The sequence below is a fragment of the Scatophagus argus genome, chromosome 1 (genome assembly GCF_020382885.2).
Source record: "Scatophagus argus isolate fScaArg1 chromosome 1, fScaArg1.pri, whole genome shotgun sequence".
In the NCBI taxonomy this organism is placed as follows: domain Eukaryota; kingdom Metazoa; phylum Chordata; class Actinopteri; family Scatophagidae; genus Scatophagus; species Scatophagus argus.
This window is the reverse complement of record NC_058493.1, coordinates 24,375,647-24,394,052: the sequence shown is the minus strand read 5'-3', so window position 1 is coordinate 24,394,052 and position 18,406 is coordinate 24,375,647. Positions and strand designations below refer to the sequence as shown.

At 40.9% G+C, this 18,406-nt stretch overlaps 1 protein-coding gene across 10 annotated transcripts in view; it reads right to left on the bottom strand.

The window, feature by feature from the left end:
- The window catches only part of neo1a (neogenin 1a), a 146,571-nt gene extending 131,048 nt beyond the window's left edge, over positions 1 to 15,523 (bottom strand). For 6 of the 10 annotated variants that reach the window (XM_046393862.1, XM_046393872.1, XM_046393905.1 and 3 more), the window contains exon 1: positions 14,713 to 15,522. In XM_046393862.1, coding sequence (XP_046249818.1) covers positions 14,713 to 14,803 — 91 coding nt within the window. In that variant the 5' untranslated portion in view covers positions 14,804 to 15,522. Of the gene's footprint in view, positions 1 to 14,712 lie in introns of all 10 variants that reach the window. The other 4 variants (XM_046393845.1, XM_046393889.1, XM_046393853.1 and 1 more) reach the window with 2 other exon arrangements.
- Positions 15,524 to 18,406: the final 2,883 nt, after the last annotated feature.

Genomic DNA, 18,406 nt, shown 5'->3' with positions numbered 1-18,406 from the left:
GGGGGGGGGACATAGGACAGGATGGTGGTGGTGAAGATGGGGAAAGGGAGAGAGGGTAGACGCCTTGAGGGGCAATGCTGGGGGGAGGGGAAAAGAAAGCAAAAGAGCTTGAAAGCTGTATCTATTATTAATGGTAGTTTGGTGTATGGAGAAAGAGATCTAATGTGGTTGCCAAGGTTGTAATGCGTGTGTAATCGGCAAAGACAGATTCTCTCACTGTGCCTCTTAAGTCTTCCTCTATCCCATTCCCCTTTCTCCTCTGCACACCATCTTTCTCTTCTCCCAGTGCATCCTCCCACTGTTTCTCAAAAACAAGAGATGTACTGGCTAGAGATTATCCTCACACAACAGGTTGCACAGAAGAGCCTCACAAAAGGAAATTACTGCTCATTAGTTGATTAAGGGATTAGATGAGAAAGGTGAATACAATAAAATGGGAGTGAAGCTTCACTGGTAATGTTGCCAATAAAGCTCTGACTGCTTGTCTCCAGTTTATTTAACAGATCTTTACATCCAATACGCAAGTGCAATACACTATTATTAGCTACATTTGAATATGAACATTTTAACTTGCTAAGATTAAGATACACGGCTACCTAAAAACAGATATTCCATCACAAATGCCAGTTTTCCTTGTGGGTGTAATAAACAAATGGTTACTGTCAAATATAGCCACACCGAGCACATTCTTCCAGACATAAGCTGCTAATGAGCGCAAGTGGCAAAAAACGTCCAATAAACATTTCACAGTGCAACACCGATGCAGGCATCTTCACTGTCTGAGTGCATATTTGTGTGTAATTCATTTTTCTGTCATTTCCACTCATTCTCTACAATGGGCCTGCTGTGGGATTTGATTGTTAATGCAAGCTCTACACTTACGCCTCACTGCATGTTGGCAACAATGGGAATCAGGAAAAGGAAAACAGTCTTTAATAAAGGATGTAATGTACCTTAGTGTAATGGGGAACCCACTGAACCACAAATATACAATGCCATATGGAAATAATATGGAAATAAATTCAACGCTAAAGATACTTGAAACTAATGTTTGGGGTTGCAGGTACATGGTAAGAAGCCCTTTGGCCCAACACTAGCTGAGGTGGGCCACATAACTGCGCCACCATGACAAATCTAATACAATTACCCACACCGAGTGTTTGGGGGTTGACAGAGAATGATGAAGCAAACATCAAACACAGTGTTGATAAATGGAAAGCAGGGAGCGGCTGACCAGAGGAGGAGTCGGAGGGGGGAGGGCAGTGGAAAGAGAAGGAGGGTAAGGCTGTTATTGATTGTACTGCCTATGTTCTTGTTGAGAGGAGGATGACGAGGGGAGGGAGCGCAATGTGTGTAGAATGGATGGCAGGGTTCGCCCCGCGGGCAACAGTTAAGGGCCTGCACCCCTGAGAATGCACCAACTAGCTTCCAATAGGTTGCCCATTGGTCACACTGAATATTTGATTGACACACAACCAGTTACTACTACTACGAACACCCTATCCGACCCATCCCCCTCAAATAAAGACAACAATGCATCCAGGGCTGATTGAAATTCAAAAGCGAGCCTTGACGCCACAGGCATAGACAGTGATGGCAGAAGGGGGGTGGCAGTTGCGGCTCACTAGGGTCCTATAAAAAACAGATGCTAAATCACTTAACAACTCCTAAATTAGTTCCTCACAAATCTGCTGGGACATGGGGAACCTAACAGTCTGTGGACACCGTGTGAACGCGTGGTGCAAAAACTCTTGGTGTAAATATTACTCAAGGCTAAATGGTCTGCAACAAAGGGAAGATGCCCTCATTGAAGCACATTTCTTCACATGCCACAGCACAAACAAATCACTGCGAAGCTGCATCAAATATCAGCTGAGACAAGGCCAATATAGGAAATGCATGACCAAACTGACAGCAACATTAGTTGACAAAGCTCCACTCTGAAGGACTACCCCACCTCTCATCACCCAACAGCCAAAATCAATTTATCGGAAACGAGGACATGAGCGGCTGGTGACTGACGATGCCATGTGTGCATCTCATTTTCTCTGAGGGAGGCTTTGCTGCGGGATTTATCACCACCTCTGATCTCATTTCCTTTTCATATGCTAGTAAATCCCAGGTAAGGCAGACGTTTGGGATGGGCCAGCCCACTCAGATTGGACTCCTGAAATTAATCTGGGAAAATCCTCAATGCTAACCTGCTTAGTTGTCACTTAATCTAGGGTAAACCAAATATCAATTACACTAAGCACAAAATGTGGGCCAGATAACCACTGATCCCTTACCCAACAATGAAACCAGGATGGCAATTTGGAAACTGCTTCATTTGATTAGTTTGATTCTTAGTGTATAATTGGCATATATTACCTCAAAGCAGATGCTCGTGAAAAAAAAAATGACTCAGGGGAAAAAAGTGGGACTTAGTGCAACACAAACACCCCGATTTTTGTCTAATGAGTAGAAGGATTGGTAGTAGACATAACCTAAATCCCAAATACATGACCAATCTTCTCTGAATGCAGGTCAGCTCAAATACGCATATGGTCTACACTGAAGGACAAAACTACTCTCCCCTGGAGGGCTTCTCAGGTGAGGGCTTAAGTAACACTCTGTCTGTCTGTGAGTCACACTTGCATTCCACATAGTAAAATTAGAATGTTGCAGCCAGGTGATGTTAGCAAATAGTAAACAGGCTGACACTGACAATTGCCATTGGTTTTATACAGCGCTACAACTACAGGAGACATGCTTGCTCTCTCATGTACTCAATCTTTTTGCCATTTCAAACTCATATGAGTGTGCTATGTGTTGCAAGTAAAAAATTCTGGTCTGCATTAAAGGATTCAGACTATGACCTCCAATTTCACACAAACTAGGTCAGCTATGACATGACCAAAACAACCCCCAAAAAAGTATAAAATTATGCAATGAAATACCGCCTCATTAGCTGCTTTTTGACCATACCTACAAGAGGCTGCTACCTTTGAGCTATTTTAGACTAACCTAGAGAAAACTCTGCTTTTAGCACCCACCCTGGCTTGGTCAATTAGGAACACAATATGCATCCTGCACGCTTCTGTGTGAGTACAGTTCATTTCCTGTCTTTATTGTTACAAGTGCTGGGCTCATTCAGAGTGGATGAATTTGGGGGGCAGACACTATTTACTCAGCAGGGAGAGACATGAGTCCCTGGCTTCCTAATGGCTTCCTGTATTTCACACAATTGTTTCCCCTCAGGAAGTCTTATCGATACAGACTGCTGCTGCGTTGACCAGAAAACCCACAATACATGGACACTGTGCTTTAATTAAGTATCTTTGAATGGGAAGACAGCTTTTTTGTAAATGTGTTCGAAGATGTTAAATGATCTCTGTCAATTTAATTTCTGAATGTGCTCTGTGAGGTTTAACCTAGCTTTACACCAACTGCAAGTAAGTGAAAACAAGCAGCCAAGCTCCACGAAAAGCTGCAATATTTATAGGTTATGTTTTACAGAACGTGCAGTCACCAGCCACTTCATTAGGTACACTTGTGTATCTAGTGCATCAGATCGTCATATTAAATGTATAGAAATGAAATAAAACTGTTATTGATCTTCAGACTTAAACTCCTATTATTACAACATATAAGTCAATTTTCCAAAATGTCACAGTATTCTTTAAGGGCATATGAATGGCCCCACAAATTAGATCAGACCAATGAGTACAGTATGATAATGGAACAAAGCTCAAATGCAGATAAAATTTCCCTAACAGGAAGGGCGAAACAGCATCAGGAGCTAGAAGCTACCAGCGATATTACTGATATTACACATGAGAAGAGGTTAACACAGTTAAGCTTCTACAGCATGCATATGAGCCACTGGTATGTATGGGACTAGCAGAAACACAGCCCATAAAATCCACACTCAACCTCCATCTAGCATGCAAGGAATGTTCACTGCACACTTCACTATCAGTGCTGAACCAGGAGGGGCTATCCTCGCCTCTTCTTTGAAGTCTGTGTGGGAGAAAGGCAAAATGGGAAAGGGGCAGTAATAGTAAGCAAGAGCCAAGAGGCTAGCTATTGTGAGGTCAGCCAATTTCTTTCTCATTAGAAATTAATTACCGATGTGGCCAGTGTGGGGGCTAAGCCACTGCGTCGCTAGGCATCCCATGCATCGCCCCACAGGGAACACTTGAACCCCTGACCCCCCCCACCACGGTCGTCTGGGGCCAAACGGGGTGCGTGACATGGCCCTGGCCCAGAGACACTGCCCCGCCAGGCTGGGAATGCAGTGGCACTGTGGGGGGATTGGGAGAGGGACAAAGAAGGAGAAGAGGGTTCCACTGATCCAGGGCTCATTGGGTTAGAGAGCTTCATTATTAAGACCCCTGTCACTCTGCAACAAAAAGCACCCCACAGACTAGCAGTGGCTAATAAAACCACCACCCTTTATAACTCAAGACCACTTACGAAGGTATTCACATCTTTCAGCTGAGTGAACTGTTGCTTCATGCTGAACATGGACCAGTGAGCAGTGCCAAAACCTACCTGAATTAAGCTGCTTTCACACCTGCTTAATTAGATAATGTTGGGTGAATTTCCATTTAGACTTGCTACACTTCACTACAATATTACACAGCATATGGCACAAACAGACTGCAGGACATATTTGAGTATCTTGCTCTGTGGTCGTGTGTGTATGTGTGCTCTTTGACTGAATTTGTTCAGCAGGTGCCCTGGAAGCTTGAATGACATGCTTATGCACTCAGGACTAATTTAGACCTAAATAAATGAAGTATGAAAGCAGAAAAGGCATTTTGCTTTTCTGCAAAAACAGTAATTGAAGCACTTGGATTGCTAGTTGCAGAGAAAAAGGTTATACAGGAACTCAATGTCCCTCCCAAGAAAAACATACATTCACATTCTGAAAAATGATTCTACCCAAGAGTTATTACAGAGCTTCAATGTCTCTTATTCGAGTTAAAAAAGTAATGTCTGAGCAGCTTTCCATATTTTATTTAGGAAAAAGAACACTTCTGCTGAATCTGGGATCATCCCAAATAAACATGGTCATTTCACTGACCATTACTTCATTCATAAAGCCAATGAGTGTGTTTATTTGTTCATTAAGGACATAGCGAAATATGCTGAATTGGGCCTTGGGTCATTCTGAATTTCCAGACTAAACAATTTATCATTAGTTGTTGTACTATTTGCAGCTCTAATACAGAAAAGGCATTCAAATCTAGCATGGAAGATAGCCCCAATTACTGTGTGCCCAAACAAGTCAGTCACCTCATCTCGACATGATTGAATAGGGGTGCATAAATGAACAGACAAGTTTAGCTGTAGTCATTAATGTTCATCTCCCTGTGTACTTGATGGGACACCTCATTAAGAATCAGTTGGTAGCAGCTGGCTTGCTATCCCACCCCATTACTGCCCCTACATGCCAAAACCTCTGCCATTGGCCTTCCCACCCCATCCCCCCACTCGAACACGTCCCTCGTGTCTCATATGACATCTGTGCCTCGAGGTCCTGTGATGGAATGCTGCTTGCCTGCTATGCCTCTGCAGGTGCTCCCTGCTGGCCGCCATCCATTTTGCAGCCATGCTGGTTCCGTGGCTGAGTAACCTGTCGTAGGCTGAGAAGTAGGGTGAGTGAAGTCAAAGTTCAAGGGACAATGGTTAAGGAATCAGAGGGAATAGATGCAGCTGCTTTCCATCACTGTCCGTTGTGTACACTTCAAGCTGCATGAATATCCTCACCTCAAGGAGCTTATAGCCCCACCTCCACCTGCTTATCCTCCTCACAAAGCTCACCTTCCTCTTCCTCCTCTGTATCAGACAGAGGAAGGTCATGTCTGCATTTAGATGCAGCTCAAGAGACTGTGTCTTCCCAGATGCTGCTCTCAGTTTCTGCATAGCTTCATCAAACAGCGATTGAAAGCCAGCTGTACTCTGTGTGGGGTTAGAGTGATCATGGCATGGTGCCAAAGAAAGTGAACAAAATTATTCTCAACACTGCAGTCATCCCAAGAATAACATTAACTATGCACTTAAAGAGAAAGGCCCTGAGTCATAAGGGCCATAAGTCATAAGAAAGTTCTGGAATCTTCCTCTGTATTGCGTAAGCCTGAAATCCTGATTCTCACAATCATAAGTTTCCTATCAAAGCAAAACCTTGTCTTTATCAGACTCCATAAAATAGACACTACCAGAGATTATCATCTTCCCAAAAGGTCAAGGTCTAGAATCCACATTAGTAACAAGACTCTCATAACTGACTGAGGAAAGGGAGTGGAGTCTCATTGGACTTCTATGATCACAGTTGTCCTGGTGCATGGCCATATTGGAAATGTAGGACTCATGTTAGAAATCAGGATTTCTTCAAAGGCAATTCATTCAAGCAATGAAAACTCATCCAGAAGCTATTTTGTGATGCTGTATTTAAAAAAAGACATCCCAATACCCTCACTTGTGGTTTGATATTTTCAGTGGTAAAAATTTATTCACCACTATTGTACTGTAAATCAAATTTAAAAAGGTGCAATTAGCAATTTCTATGGCCAAGCTCAAGCTTATTTTGTGTTAGAGCTGTGTGGTATTTATATAAAAGAAGAAAAGCCATTACTTTACTTACTTTCAAGTAAGTGCTGCTGAGGGACACATTTGTTCAATTGTGACGAGCCAAGAAAGCAGAATCAAAAGAGACGGCCAATTCCATTACATCATGGCAGTGTATTAAAAAAGCTAACCTCCGTTAGTTTCAGATGAGCTCAGAGTTGAGGAGGAACTGGCTCCAACAATATGGTCAGCAGTCACAGCAGTCTGTGGAGCCCCATGCCAAAAGGGAACTCCCAGCGGCACAAAGGGGCCTCTATCTGATGCTGAACTTTTGAAAGAACCGTTTCAGTTTGGTTTCAGCAGCAGAAACATCAGTTAATACCAGGAGAATTTTTCCAGGGGTCACCATAGCAGCAGGTGAAATCAAAATAAAGCCTGGGAGGCTAACTGAAGGCTCCGAGAAGATCTGAGACACCAGTTCATGTATACATGACTAGCACAGAGCCTAGACTGGTCTTAACTCTAAACCCTAAATTGTTTAAACTTAATGTCTGAGACTTAACAATAGAGAACAGTGCTGTGCTTTGCATGCTGAGACAGTGCCATGGAAAAGTACTGCGTGGGACAAAAAAATGACACCTTCTTCTATTCTTGCTGAGGCCTAAACACACTACGCCTACTATGCTTAAAGGTTAAGTGGTTTCTATGGATTTCCACTCCAGAAACTAGACAAATCAGTTCTTGGCTTGTAAAACAGACCAAGAAAATTATAGTGAAAATAAACTTCAACTTCAAATAAAATTGTTCTGGCACTTCTCAAAGCTGCAGCAACTCATTATCTACTGAAAAAAAACACCATAACTGGGTTAAAGTATGTGTGGCATCTAAAAAGTAACAAGCAGTTTAAAAAAAAAAAAAATCTCAACAAGCCTTGCCAGTACACATGTCAATACTTTCCAATGGGAAACATCAGGTTTTAATTTATGTGAACGTTTTAAAATCTTTTCCTCAGCACATTTTTAGAAATCAAGGTTCTTCAACAACCCCACAACACACCACTACCAACCTCTCTGCAATTCACAACCCTGTGCAAAGCTGCTATTTTGTTCTAAACTGAGGAAAGAAGACCTTCACAATTAAAAAAAATGGATATAATATTCTAAGTATAAGGCAATCAACACATGCCCCCGCTCCCCACCGCTTTTTCTCAAAATATGTGCTCAAAGCATAACACTGAATCAATGACACCGACATTGTTCGCACGAGGCTAAATGGTCTAATTTCTCCCCATCCTCTCAGTAAGTAGGTGAACACTTTCTTCAGCCATAGAGTTCAAGTCGGGAAAACTTGTTGATAAAACAGCTGTTCAACCCCAGATGGGTGGCAAACACATATACAAATACCCACCCAATACACACACACACACACACACACCACCATGTCTAAAGCTGCCAAGAGACACAGGCCAGGCACAAGATGATGGCAGCCAGTTCTCACAATCCTCTCTCTGTAACTGACTGCCCCCACACCCATCCAGCACATGAAAAGTTCCTTTGACTGAAGCAAGGCTGAGAGGCTCTGTGTGTACATGGGTGATTGATACTTTATGAGTGTGTATGTAAGATATACCCCAAATACTGGTGAACCTCGCACCAGTGAAACGACAAGTATAGCAAAGATGACAATGTTTCGGGTTAGAAACAACAATAAAAGTTAATTTGGTGAATGCAAAAAGATCAGCCCCAGTTTAAACTTGTACTGCCTCAACACAGAAGGCCACAGGATCCATTAAATCAATTCCTGGCTGGGAATACAAGATTCAAATTGCACAGTCTGAACTGGACAATTACGATGAACAAAAATCATTATATTGTAAAAGCTGCATTGATTCTTGTTTGCCTGCATTCTCTTTGAAGCATAAGCTACTTAACAACTGCACTACACCATGATGTACACCACTGAGAGGACTTTCAGGTTAATTCATCACACCCTGGATGTCCTCCAAAAAAAGACGGCAGAGAATAAATTCATGTCTGAGAGCTGCAGGATGTTGGAACTCAAGCAGGTAGTGTGCAATCAAATGAAGGTTATTAATCAGTCTTTTGAGAAGAATATCAGTCTCTCTTAATTTACGACAAGGGCTGCTGCCAGGAATGAAATCCACCTCCTCATGATTGTTTTACATATAAATTATGCTATATTTAAGGTTCTTAAAAGTAGGAAATGATTGGACACAATGTCCACCAATATTGTTACTGTTCATTGTGCAGATTGAGAAGGGAACAAAAGTCTGAGCTGTGTGTCTGTATTCTACTTCCTGTTCAAGTCGTTCTCTAAAATAGAACAATTTTCTCAAAATCACTGTGGATCGTCACTATCATGGTTTATGTAACTGTTACGAGAAATGACTGTAAGATAATGCCTGAGATAATGCCTGGGGAAAACTATCTGGGGAGACAGTGCCTGAATATTTGTCAGTATTTAAAATATGCCACATCATGGTTGGCACCATCAACACAAAATGCTCTCTATCTGCTCTGGAATATCAAAATCTCGTTTCAAAGAGTTCAAAGAACTCCAACAATTCCAACTTTCATTGTTGGTTTTGGACATTTAATAGGATGTGTTTTTAAAAACAAAAATAGCTTAAGAACTAACTGCTTAAGAATCACTGAAACGTAAAACAGATCCTGATTTAGAAATATATAAATCAGAGAATTTAAAAATAAGAAGTCAACCATTAAAGGGGTTTGAGGGATCTTATTTTCATAAAAATGCCTGTGCCGTGGCCCCCAGGGCTGTAAAAACAGTCCTGTGTATAATAGAGCCTTGCACTCATTAGTCCTGGCTCATCTGACAAGCACAGCTTGCATGTGTCATAATCTTATGCAGCTGCCACTACCGACAGGAGACCCCACGACAGGAGCTCGGCAGAACCAAAATAGCAAAAATTTGAGGAAAACGTTCAAGAAAAAGCCCCAACTGTCCTGCTGAGCTCATATAAAGACTGATTTGGAATAGTCACAAAGTCTATTGTTTCAAATGTTTTATTTGAACGCCAGGGAAAAAACATCTTTGCACTACACTACCTATATTTAAAGTCAATACACACAATGTCATATGCTGCTGTCATATAGCAGTTTGGCTAATTTAGCTTTTCTACGTGCAATAAAAGACAGACAATGCCACGCTGTCCTGAAGAACATGACCAACTGTGACAGAACATAAATATTACAGAATGTGTCATACTGCAAGACCACTACTTGCGATTCAAACATACTTCATTTACAACCCTTTCTGGCCATTTTGTGTGGCGCTCTGGTAAAAGCTTCATGACCGTGGTGCTATTATTTGACTGTCAGAATGATTGGTTATTTGTTTTACAAAAAACCTTCATATACAATGGCCAACCCACTGCAGTATTCTATGTGTGCAAAAACATTTACTCATTTTTTTCAATTTTGTAACAGATGGAACTGAAAATATTTTATCAGTACAGCTCGTCACTTTGTCAGATGCCTTCAAGCTCTTAAGTTGGTTGCTTTGTACAAATCAATAACTTTTTTTCTAAAAAATGTATGGAGTTAAATATATGCCCCAACACAACCCATACAGCTTGGATTTGTGCATCGCAGCATAATGGCAGACTAGACTCTTTATTAAAATGTAGCCATAGTTTCAGCCACTTCTTTGTATGCTTTGCTCACATTGGCTCTGTGCGTTAGCTCCATGGAAACTGAAAGGCTCTGCTCTCCCAGAGGTCATTAAGCCTGAGCATCATTCAATCACAGCAGAACAGGGAAGCCTGGAGAGCACAACAGCGCCGGAGAAAATTAGAAATTTTGCATTTTGTTCTATTTCCAAAAAGAAAGCTAAATGAAAACTGGAAATCAGTGAGGCAAACATGTTTCCAACTGAAAGGTAAGGGCTCTACACAAAGGTAAAATTGTTGTTGATGTAATGTCCCTCAGGTTACTATAAAGTCTCAAAGGAGTCATCACACAGGGAAATCTAGACAGCTTTATGGTCTTTGACAGTATTCAACTGTTTTTTTGTTTTTTTTAACTCCCAGAAAGTTTTTTTCAGCGATTTTTTTGTTTTGACTTGAAAGGGCCAGTAGACACAAAGACGACACAGAGCAGCCGGACTGGAAAGGTGCAGCGTCTGACATCGTTTTAGTCACAGCAGGAACACCTTGATGTAAGCTGCTTTTTTGTGAACCAACCAATCATAACACTGAATAGGGTGGCTTTCAAAGTACAGAGAAAACTGATGGTTCAGGACAACACCTATACCCGCGCTTTACACCACACTAAATGAAAGGGTTTTCCTATGTCCAGGGAGCAGGGTTTCCCCAAGGAAACTGTGAAAGTGCTACAAAAGCCTTTATTCTCTACGAGCAAACAAAAACTGTCCTGATGTAAGTGGTGAACCAGGAACTGTTGCTATGAACGCAGAACTTTCTGACATTAAAATAGCACAGCTGATGAATAAGGAATTTCAAGTTAACATCAACTTCAAGTTATTTGTTGTGCTGAAGGTTAACTTGTGTTGAAGGTAACCTTCAACACAACACTACAAACGAACAGAGAAAAAAAAACTGATAACCTATTCCAACTTTGTGAAAAATTACTTTGATTAATTTCCATAATTAACTACTGTAATTAATGATTGCAAAGCCTACATTAAGTGTGTAAACCTTTACTGTCATCTGTTGAGCTCAGTCTCAATAATTCTTATGCCATCATTTCTTTTGGAAGACAGATTTCACCTGCTCCGCAAGTCAGAAGCTCTGATGGAGGCAATTTCACCTCAACAGGCTGGCAGGCGAAGCCATGGACTTGTCCCTGATCAGCTCTGCGTTTTATACCATGACCCTTGGCTTCACTGCACCCAAAACGGCCCCACCTTCACAACAAGAAAGCTGGCCCATTCTATGCCTCAAATACACAGGGGGCTCAGCATGCTGAATAGCAATCAGTAAACCTTAGGAAAAATACTGGATTCAAATTCATGAGTGTAAAGAGAGATATCATGCAGCTTTAATCTGGTGTACACACATTAAATACTTAGACTAACTGCTGATGTCTGAAAGATGAATATAGAGGGAATCTGGATCAAACCATGTGAGTTTTCAAGGCTTGTAGTACTTCTGTGGTGCAAATGATGGTTTAGTTTGCTACAGTTCAACTACACTACACCTACAGAAATCCTGCTGTTAAGCCTGCACTGTTTTGAAGAACCGCAATATATGAGCAAATTAACAATCCTGAGAGGCTTGTTAAATGAGACAAGAGCCAGTGGTGTTATTGCTAAAAAAGCTAAAAGCCAGTGATTACACCGATGTTATGGCATCTATTCAGACAATACTGATCCACCCGTTCCACCTGGCAATTATGAGTGATAAACTGCTGTGACAGTCAGGGCAACTTCAATAATTGACCCTCACAAAACCCAGGCAAGCAGATTTGGCTGCTGAAAAAGCAAATAGGAACAAGGCACAAACAAGTTGCTATTTTAAACTGTGATTTCAAACTAGCGACGCTTTCAAACATGCTTTCTTATACGGCAACTTTGAGCAGCAACAAGCTGAGCCTCCACATCAGGGGCCTTAGCAGATCAGAAGCATTTCCTAATGGGGGTGGTTTCATTAGTGAAGCAGATGAATCAAAAACTTGGCCAAGTGTGCAATTATCCGTCTCTGTGGATGGAGGTCATTAGGACTTTATGAGCGATTGGAGTCTATAAATAAATGATCAGTAAACAGCACACTCTATACAGCTGAGACAGCAGGTGACTCTGCATGATGGCCAATCTCAACTCATCACAAGATGATGTGGACGAGTGAAAAATATTTGGCTGTTTTGAGCCAAAGATGAAATGTTAAAATTTACTTGTGTAAATAGCTCAAGCAGAAATGTTTACTGTGTGTTGCATAGGGGTTAACTGTAAAAATGAGGGTGATGACAGAATTATCATTGAAATTCAGGATGACTAAGATCCAACTTTTAACATCCACCTTATTTTAGGGACAAACTAGGATGGAGGACTACCAGGGCTTTCCAAAGACAATAACACAAAGGTGGAAAATTATGTTCTTAGCAGCAGAGCTCACACAGAAGGCCTCGAATGCGCCAAAGAAAACGACAGTTGTTTATTAAGTCGGGGCAATGTTGCATCTGAGGTGGTCCGCGAGGACAAAAGCCTGGTGAGTGGTCTGAAAGAGCAGAAAGGGGTTGCCAAATGTTTACACATTTCAACAAGTTATTTGCATTGTCTGCTGGGAGACTATCAGCACACAATTCCCTCCCAGCAGGATTACAGAGATAAGATAGGGCTTAAACGCATTTTACACTCCTCTAACAGGGAATTGTTTACAAATGCCAAACTTTTTGAGGTCATTTTTTAAAGTTCTAACAACTTGTCTGAGCTACAAAGGAGAAAGCGGTTAAAAATGGCAGCAGTTCAACTGAACTTTTACAGGTTATACCAAAGTAAAACAAAAAGTGAGACTATCTATTATATCTGTCACCAAACCAAATGAAACAGCCTGAAACTCTTAAAAGTCAGGGCTGCAATTCTGCCAACTTTGATAAAGATACGTTCTGGCCACAGTCAGGACCTCAAAGAAATGTGTTTTGAATAAACAGATATTTTCAGAGAAGGGGACCCCACAATTAGTAATTTGAGACTCTCTCTGCGTGTGGGTCCCAGTCCAATTCTCTGGAATCAATCAAGGCTCCCAAAGGAACTCCCTGGTCCCCTTAATCTCCTGGTTTTATTACTTTCCAGACAGTCAGCCTGTTTCACCCTACCCCCATCTCTCTCTTTTGTACTGATCTCCAGCAAAGCCAAGGAGGGGCTTTTTTCCTCTCTCTCTCTCTCTCTCTCTCCCTCTCCCTCTCTATCTCCCCTTCCACCACTGCAGAGCGCTTTTCATGCAGGAGAGGGTCTTTCATCAGGCTCCACACGCAAGAGAGCCAAACCGCTAGCTCAGGCCTGTCACTCCAAAGTCTGTCTTTTTTGCACATTCATTCTTTTTAAAATAAACAACAAAATTTTAAAATGGTGCACAGAGAGGCTTTTTTTTTGACACAACTATTTTGCATAATACTATTACTATGGAAAAAGGGGGCATGTTGCACATGCATGAGTCAGTTACATTCACAATTTTCTAGACCACATGCTGCTGTGTTTGATAACATCTAATAAGCTGAAATTATAAAGATATGACTCTGTCATGACGGAGTATGTGATAAGAAGAGAAGAGCATTTTTCTCTCACGGCCCTCCCACTTATCTCAGGCATTCATAGCTTAAGAGTGCTTATAACAGATTGTGGTGGGCTATGCTGAAACATGCAAAACTCTAATATCGAGACATCACCTCTAATATCAGTGGAATTTCTCACCACAGAACGCCACCAGTTGGACTAAGACAGAGTCTGAACTGCACTCTGCAGTGCAGTGCCCTCACCTCAAAACAATTAACAGAAGCTCATGAACAGGGTTCTGTTTATCCATCAGGTAAACATGTATTGACGCCAAGGTAATGAGATGTATGCTGGACTGATAATGCTAGCTTATTACCTGACAGTGAACACTAATGACTCTTTGCATGATGGGTTTTTTCCCCCAAATTCAAGTTCTTGCCATCCTTTGCGTTTCCATGACCACAGAGCTAGTCAAGCACAGATAACTGGATGATCCCAATTCAGCAAGCACGTGTCATTTGGCCTTTCAAATCCAAATGCACACAATCAAAAGAGATGTTTGTGCAACAACTACACGGCATGTCTACGAAATCATCTGAGAAAAGAGGAAAAACCGATCAGCGGTTCTGCCTCAACAGCCTCTATGTAGACAAAAGGACGGAGTGGAAAAGCGTGTTGCTTTAACTGCTTGAAACAGGGCTGGTCTTGGAGTAAATAGTGTGTCCGTTAAGAAAACGTACCCTACTTTTAAAGTTGCCCAAACGGTGAAAGAGTACGTGACCTACCGCAAAATTAGCTTCCTAGCTCCATGTCCGATTTTCAGGGGCAACAACTTACATTCTTTTTCCCCCCAACTCGTGATACAATGTAGGTAAGTTTCTTCGGTCGAGGCGTAAAGAAGCAGAAACACAGCAGATGAAGAAGCAGTGTATTAACGACATTTACCTTTTTCAACATGCTTTGCCGCGGTGGTCTCCGTGTGGAGAAAGGTGAGACAGAGGAGAGAGAGGAGCGACAGAGCTCCCCGCTCGGCCATCACTTTTCACGAATAAATCTTTGCAGGCTTCAGGAACCCCGGATAAGCTTATTTTTTTAAAAAAAAAGAAATCCTTAAAATCCCCGGCTACCTCCTGTAAATGCACGAGGGGAAAAAAAGTTCAAAGTCCTGAAATGTGCAGAAACATCCGGCGCCAGGTACTTTTAAAAGTGTCCGGATGAAACATGTAGCTGGAGAGAGAGCCGCAGGTTAGACAGACTGTTTTCTCAACTTGGTCGAGACAGAGGTCGGAGGAAAAAACACTGAAATCAATCCATTGCCACCGACGCACAGCGCTTGGACAAAAAGATTTGCGAGCCACTGAGCACCAACGCGCCGACTTTATTTCTCCGATATCTGTCAAGCGCGTAAAAGACTAGAAAGAGCTCAGTTGGGGAAAAGATGAGATCCGAACAGAAGGAGAAATCTCCGCCGTGGCCAGCTCACTGCTCACGGACGGGACGTAAGAGAGCAGCGTGTTGAAGGGCTGGATCTCCACCGGCTCCCCGGAAAACAGGGTGTGGAGTCACACGGAAGTTTGGATCCTGGCTGTCTGTGTGCTCAGGCAAAAACTAAAATACGGTGTGGGATTTAATTTTAAAGACACCAGCTCATCTTTACAGCACAGGTCTAAGTGTGTGTTAAAACTGTGCGCAAAATATACACAATGAACTGCAGGAATTAAAAAGCTAATACAAACAACAGACGTGCTGTATTTCTTTCAATGAAGACTCAAATGCATGATAAACAGTATTTGATACTGGCTTTGAATTAAATACGTCTGACTGAGATTGGTAGTTTATTAACTTTAAATAAGCTAGAGCCAAACTTCGTGCTCTTTAGCCTTTGTTGAATTACTCACTGTTTTGTTTATAAACACATCACTTAAACGTTAAGTAAAAAATAACTTTATCTAAAACATAGATAAAGTGATTTTATCCAGTCTGTATCTACGTCTCACACAAAAATCACAATTTTTACGTTTGAAATTTGCACCGATGATAAGCTAATGTTAGCTAACATTCAAGTTACAAAGCCAACGATACTTCTAAAACAAACAGTGCAAACCAAGACAACTAAAACTCGTCTTGGCCCTCTTTTGCAGACATTCTTAGATTATTATTCCACCTAACTTAATTTCCACTTAAATTTTCTGAGTTTTCACATAAAGTTATATTTACCACTCCAATGACTCTTCTCTCTTTAACCAAAGATGGCAGCCGGAAGTGACATATCTTCTCGCATTTATGACGCATTAATATATTAATACTCATAAAAATAAAAACCAGCACTAATGAAAATAAACTGACATCATAATACAGTCAATTCACTTTTGAAGGGAAAAAAGATGCTTATGGGAAGATGGAGACTGTGACTCACATACAGTTTTTTGGAAAATTTAAGTGGAAATTAAGTTAGGTGGAATACTATTTTGAGAATCTAAGAATGTCTGCAAAAGAGGGTCAAGTCGAGTTTGAGTTCTCTTGGTTTGTTGCACTGTTTGTTTTAGAAGTATCTAAAATGTAAAAGCTATGATTATGTGACAGGTGTAAATGGGGTTGGTACCCTAACCCCATTTACACCTGTCACATAATCATATCTAAAATGTAAAAGCTATGATTATGTGACAGGTGTAAATGGGGTCAGGGTACCAACCAACTATAGGCTATCTGTCAAACAAACAGGAGAACTGAACTGAACTTGAACTGTTAAACTGTTTTTCTTACCTAAAATTAAACTGTGATGAGAAAGAAGACTGCAGAAGGTTTTTGTCAGTATGGTAATGTTTCTGTTTTATCTGTAAGAGGACAGTTCTTTGCTCACAGGTTAGCGAAAACAACCTGAAAAGGTTCATTGCTTTCGGTCAAATGCTGCTTAATGCAACTTGAATCTTTTTCATGGCTTCCTGGTAACAATGAGTTGTTTTTTGTTTTTTGTTTTTTCATCTGACCCACCAACTCTCCTTGCTCTTATCTGTCTTTTTTTTGCCAATAATCATGTCAGGAAAAGCTGAATTAAGTTATCACTAAAATAGTTAATTTCACCCCTGAACTGCTGTGTTTTATCACTTAATTATACTGCCATCTTTTTGACATTGTTTAGTACTGTATATTTTATGTTGTAAAACGGGCTGTTAAAGTTGATGTCAGACTATGTTTTGCAAATTAAAATGTAGATAAACTGAATTTAGGTGTGTTTACCCTCCACTGCTCTGGAGTTGGGCTCTCAAGGGGAAACAGACTGAGATTAATCTAAAAAGCATGAAAACGTGATCTCAATTGATGAGACAAGTCCTCTATATTCAGTTGACGTGAACTCGCCTAATATTTTGATGAAACAGCTCTCCCACAGTAAACCTGCAGTAGGCACACATCCGTGCCTACTGCAGCTATCTTCACAACTGGTTTATACATAGCCCAAATATTGGGTAAAAATCTTTTCCTGCTTAGAATAATGTTCATAGAAATCTGAACAGACACAGAGGTCAACATCTGTAACTTGATTCCAACAGATGATGTCACATGGTGACTGGAAATCAGAAGATAGGATTAAGTCCTTAAAGTTCAGATCAAGTTGCTTAAAATAATCCCTGGGGTGATGTGCATGGTTATAAGACTGGGGATGAAGGAGGAGATCAAGTAAATATCCTTTTTATTTTGAGGATTGGGAACAGAAAGAGTATTAAAGACAGGTGAAAATCTGGTGACATTGGCATCACTTTTGCCCTTTTTGAGAGAGGCTCTGTGTTTGTTGGTATAAAAAGCAACTGTTTGTTTGTTGTGAAGTGGAACAGAATTATGAAAGCAAAGAAAACAAGTTCTGTATTCTCTGTCAGCTTGTGACTAGGCTTTAGGGAGAGGGGAAAAAGGGATGGTTGGCCTGTTAAGAAACAAGTGCTTAAAGTCTTTCCTGGGTGAAAGACTTTTTTATTGGGTGGAGCAGCAACAGTTCGATTGGTCAGTGGCATATTAATCATGACCATTGGTATTTCTGTAGCTGCTAACTAGACCTGTTTTCATTTTAAATGCCAAACATTAAAAAAATTCACTTTCAAATGATGATATTTAATTTCTGCTTCACTGATTATGTGGTGCGCGTCAAGGCTTACCTCTCGGGCTAACAGTTTTTTTCTTGATAAATTTGTCATACTATTCCTCAGTTCTTCTCTGTTAGAAATATAGCTGAATTTCTTGGGCAAACAAAATTCCTCCACTGAATTGTGACTATTATAACTTTTTAACTGCTTTCAAGTACAAGATGACTTATAAATTCTTTACACCCAGTTCCTACAAACCTGGTATCCATTTTACTGGCCTTGAATACATCTCTACAAAATACAAAACTGAATCTCAAGAAAACAAGGACATACAGCACTACACAGTTCAGCAGGGGGCACGTGAATGATTCAATGTGTCATTTGTAAATACTGCCATGCTTCCTGCTGGGCAGTAGGGGGCACACAGGCCAATTATGAGTGGGTGAATGAGTATATAGACAGATAAATCGAAGTAAGTGTGTAAGTAACATCTTGGATGCATTTTGGATGAACAATTGAACATCTTTTTTATTCCCGTTTAAATACTAAACTAAATACAAAACCTA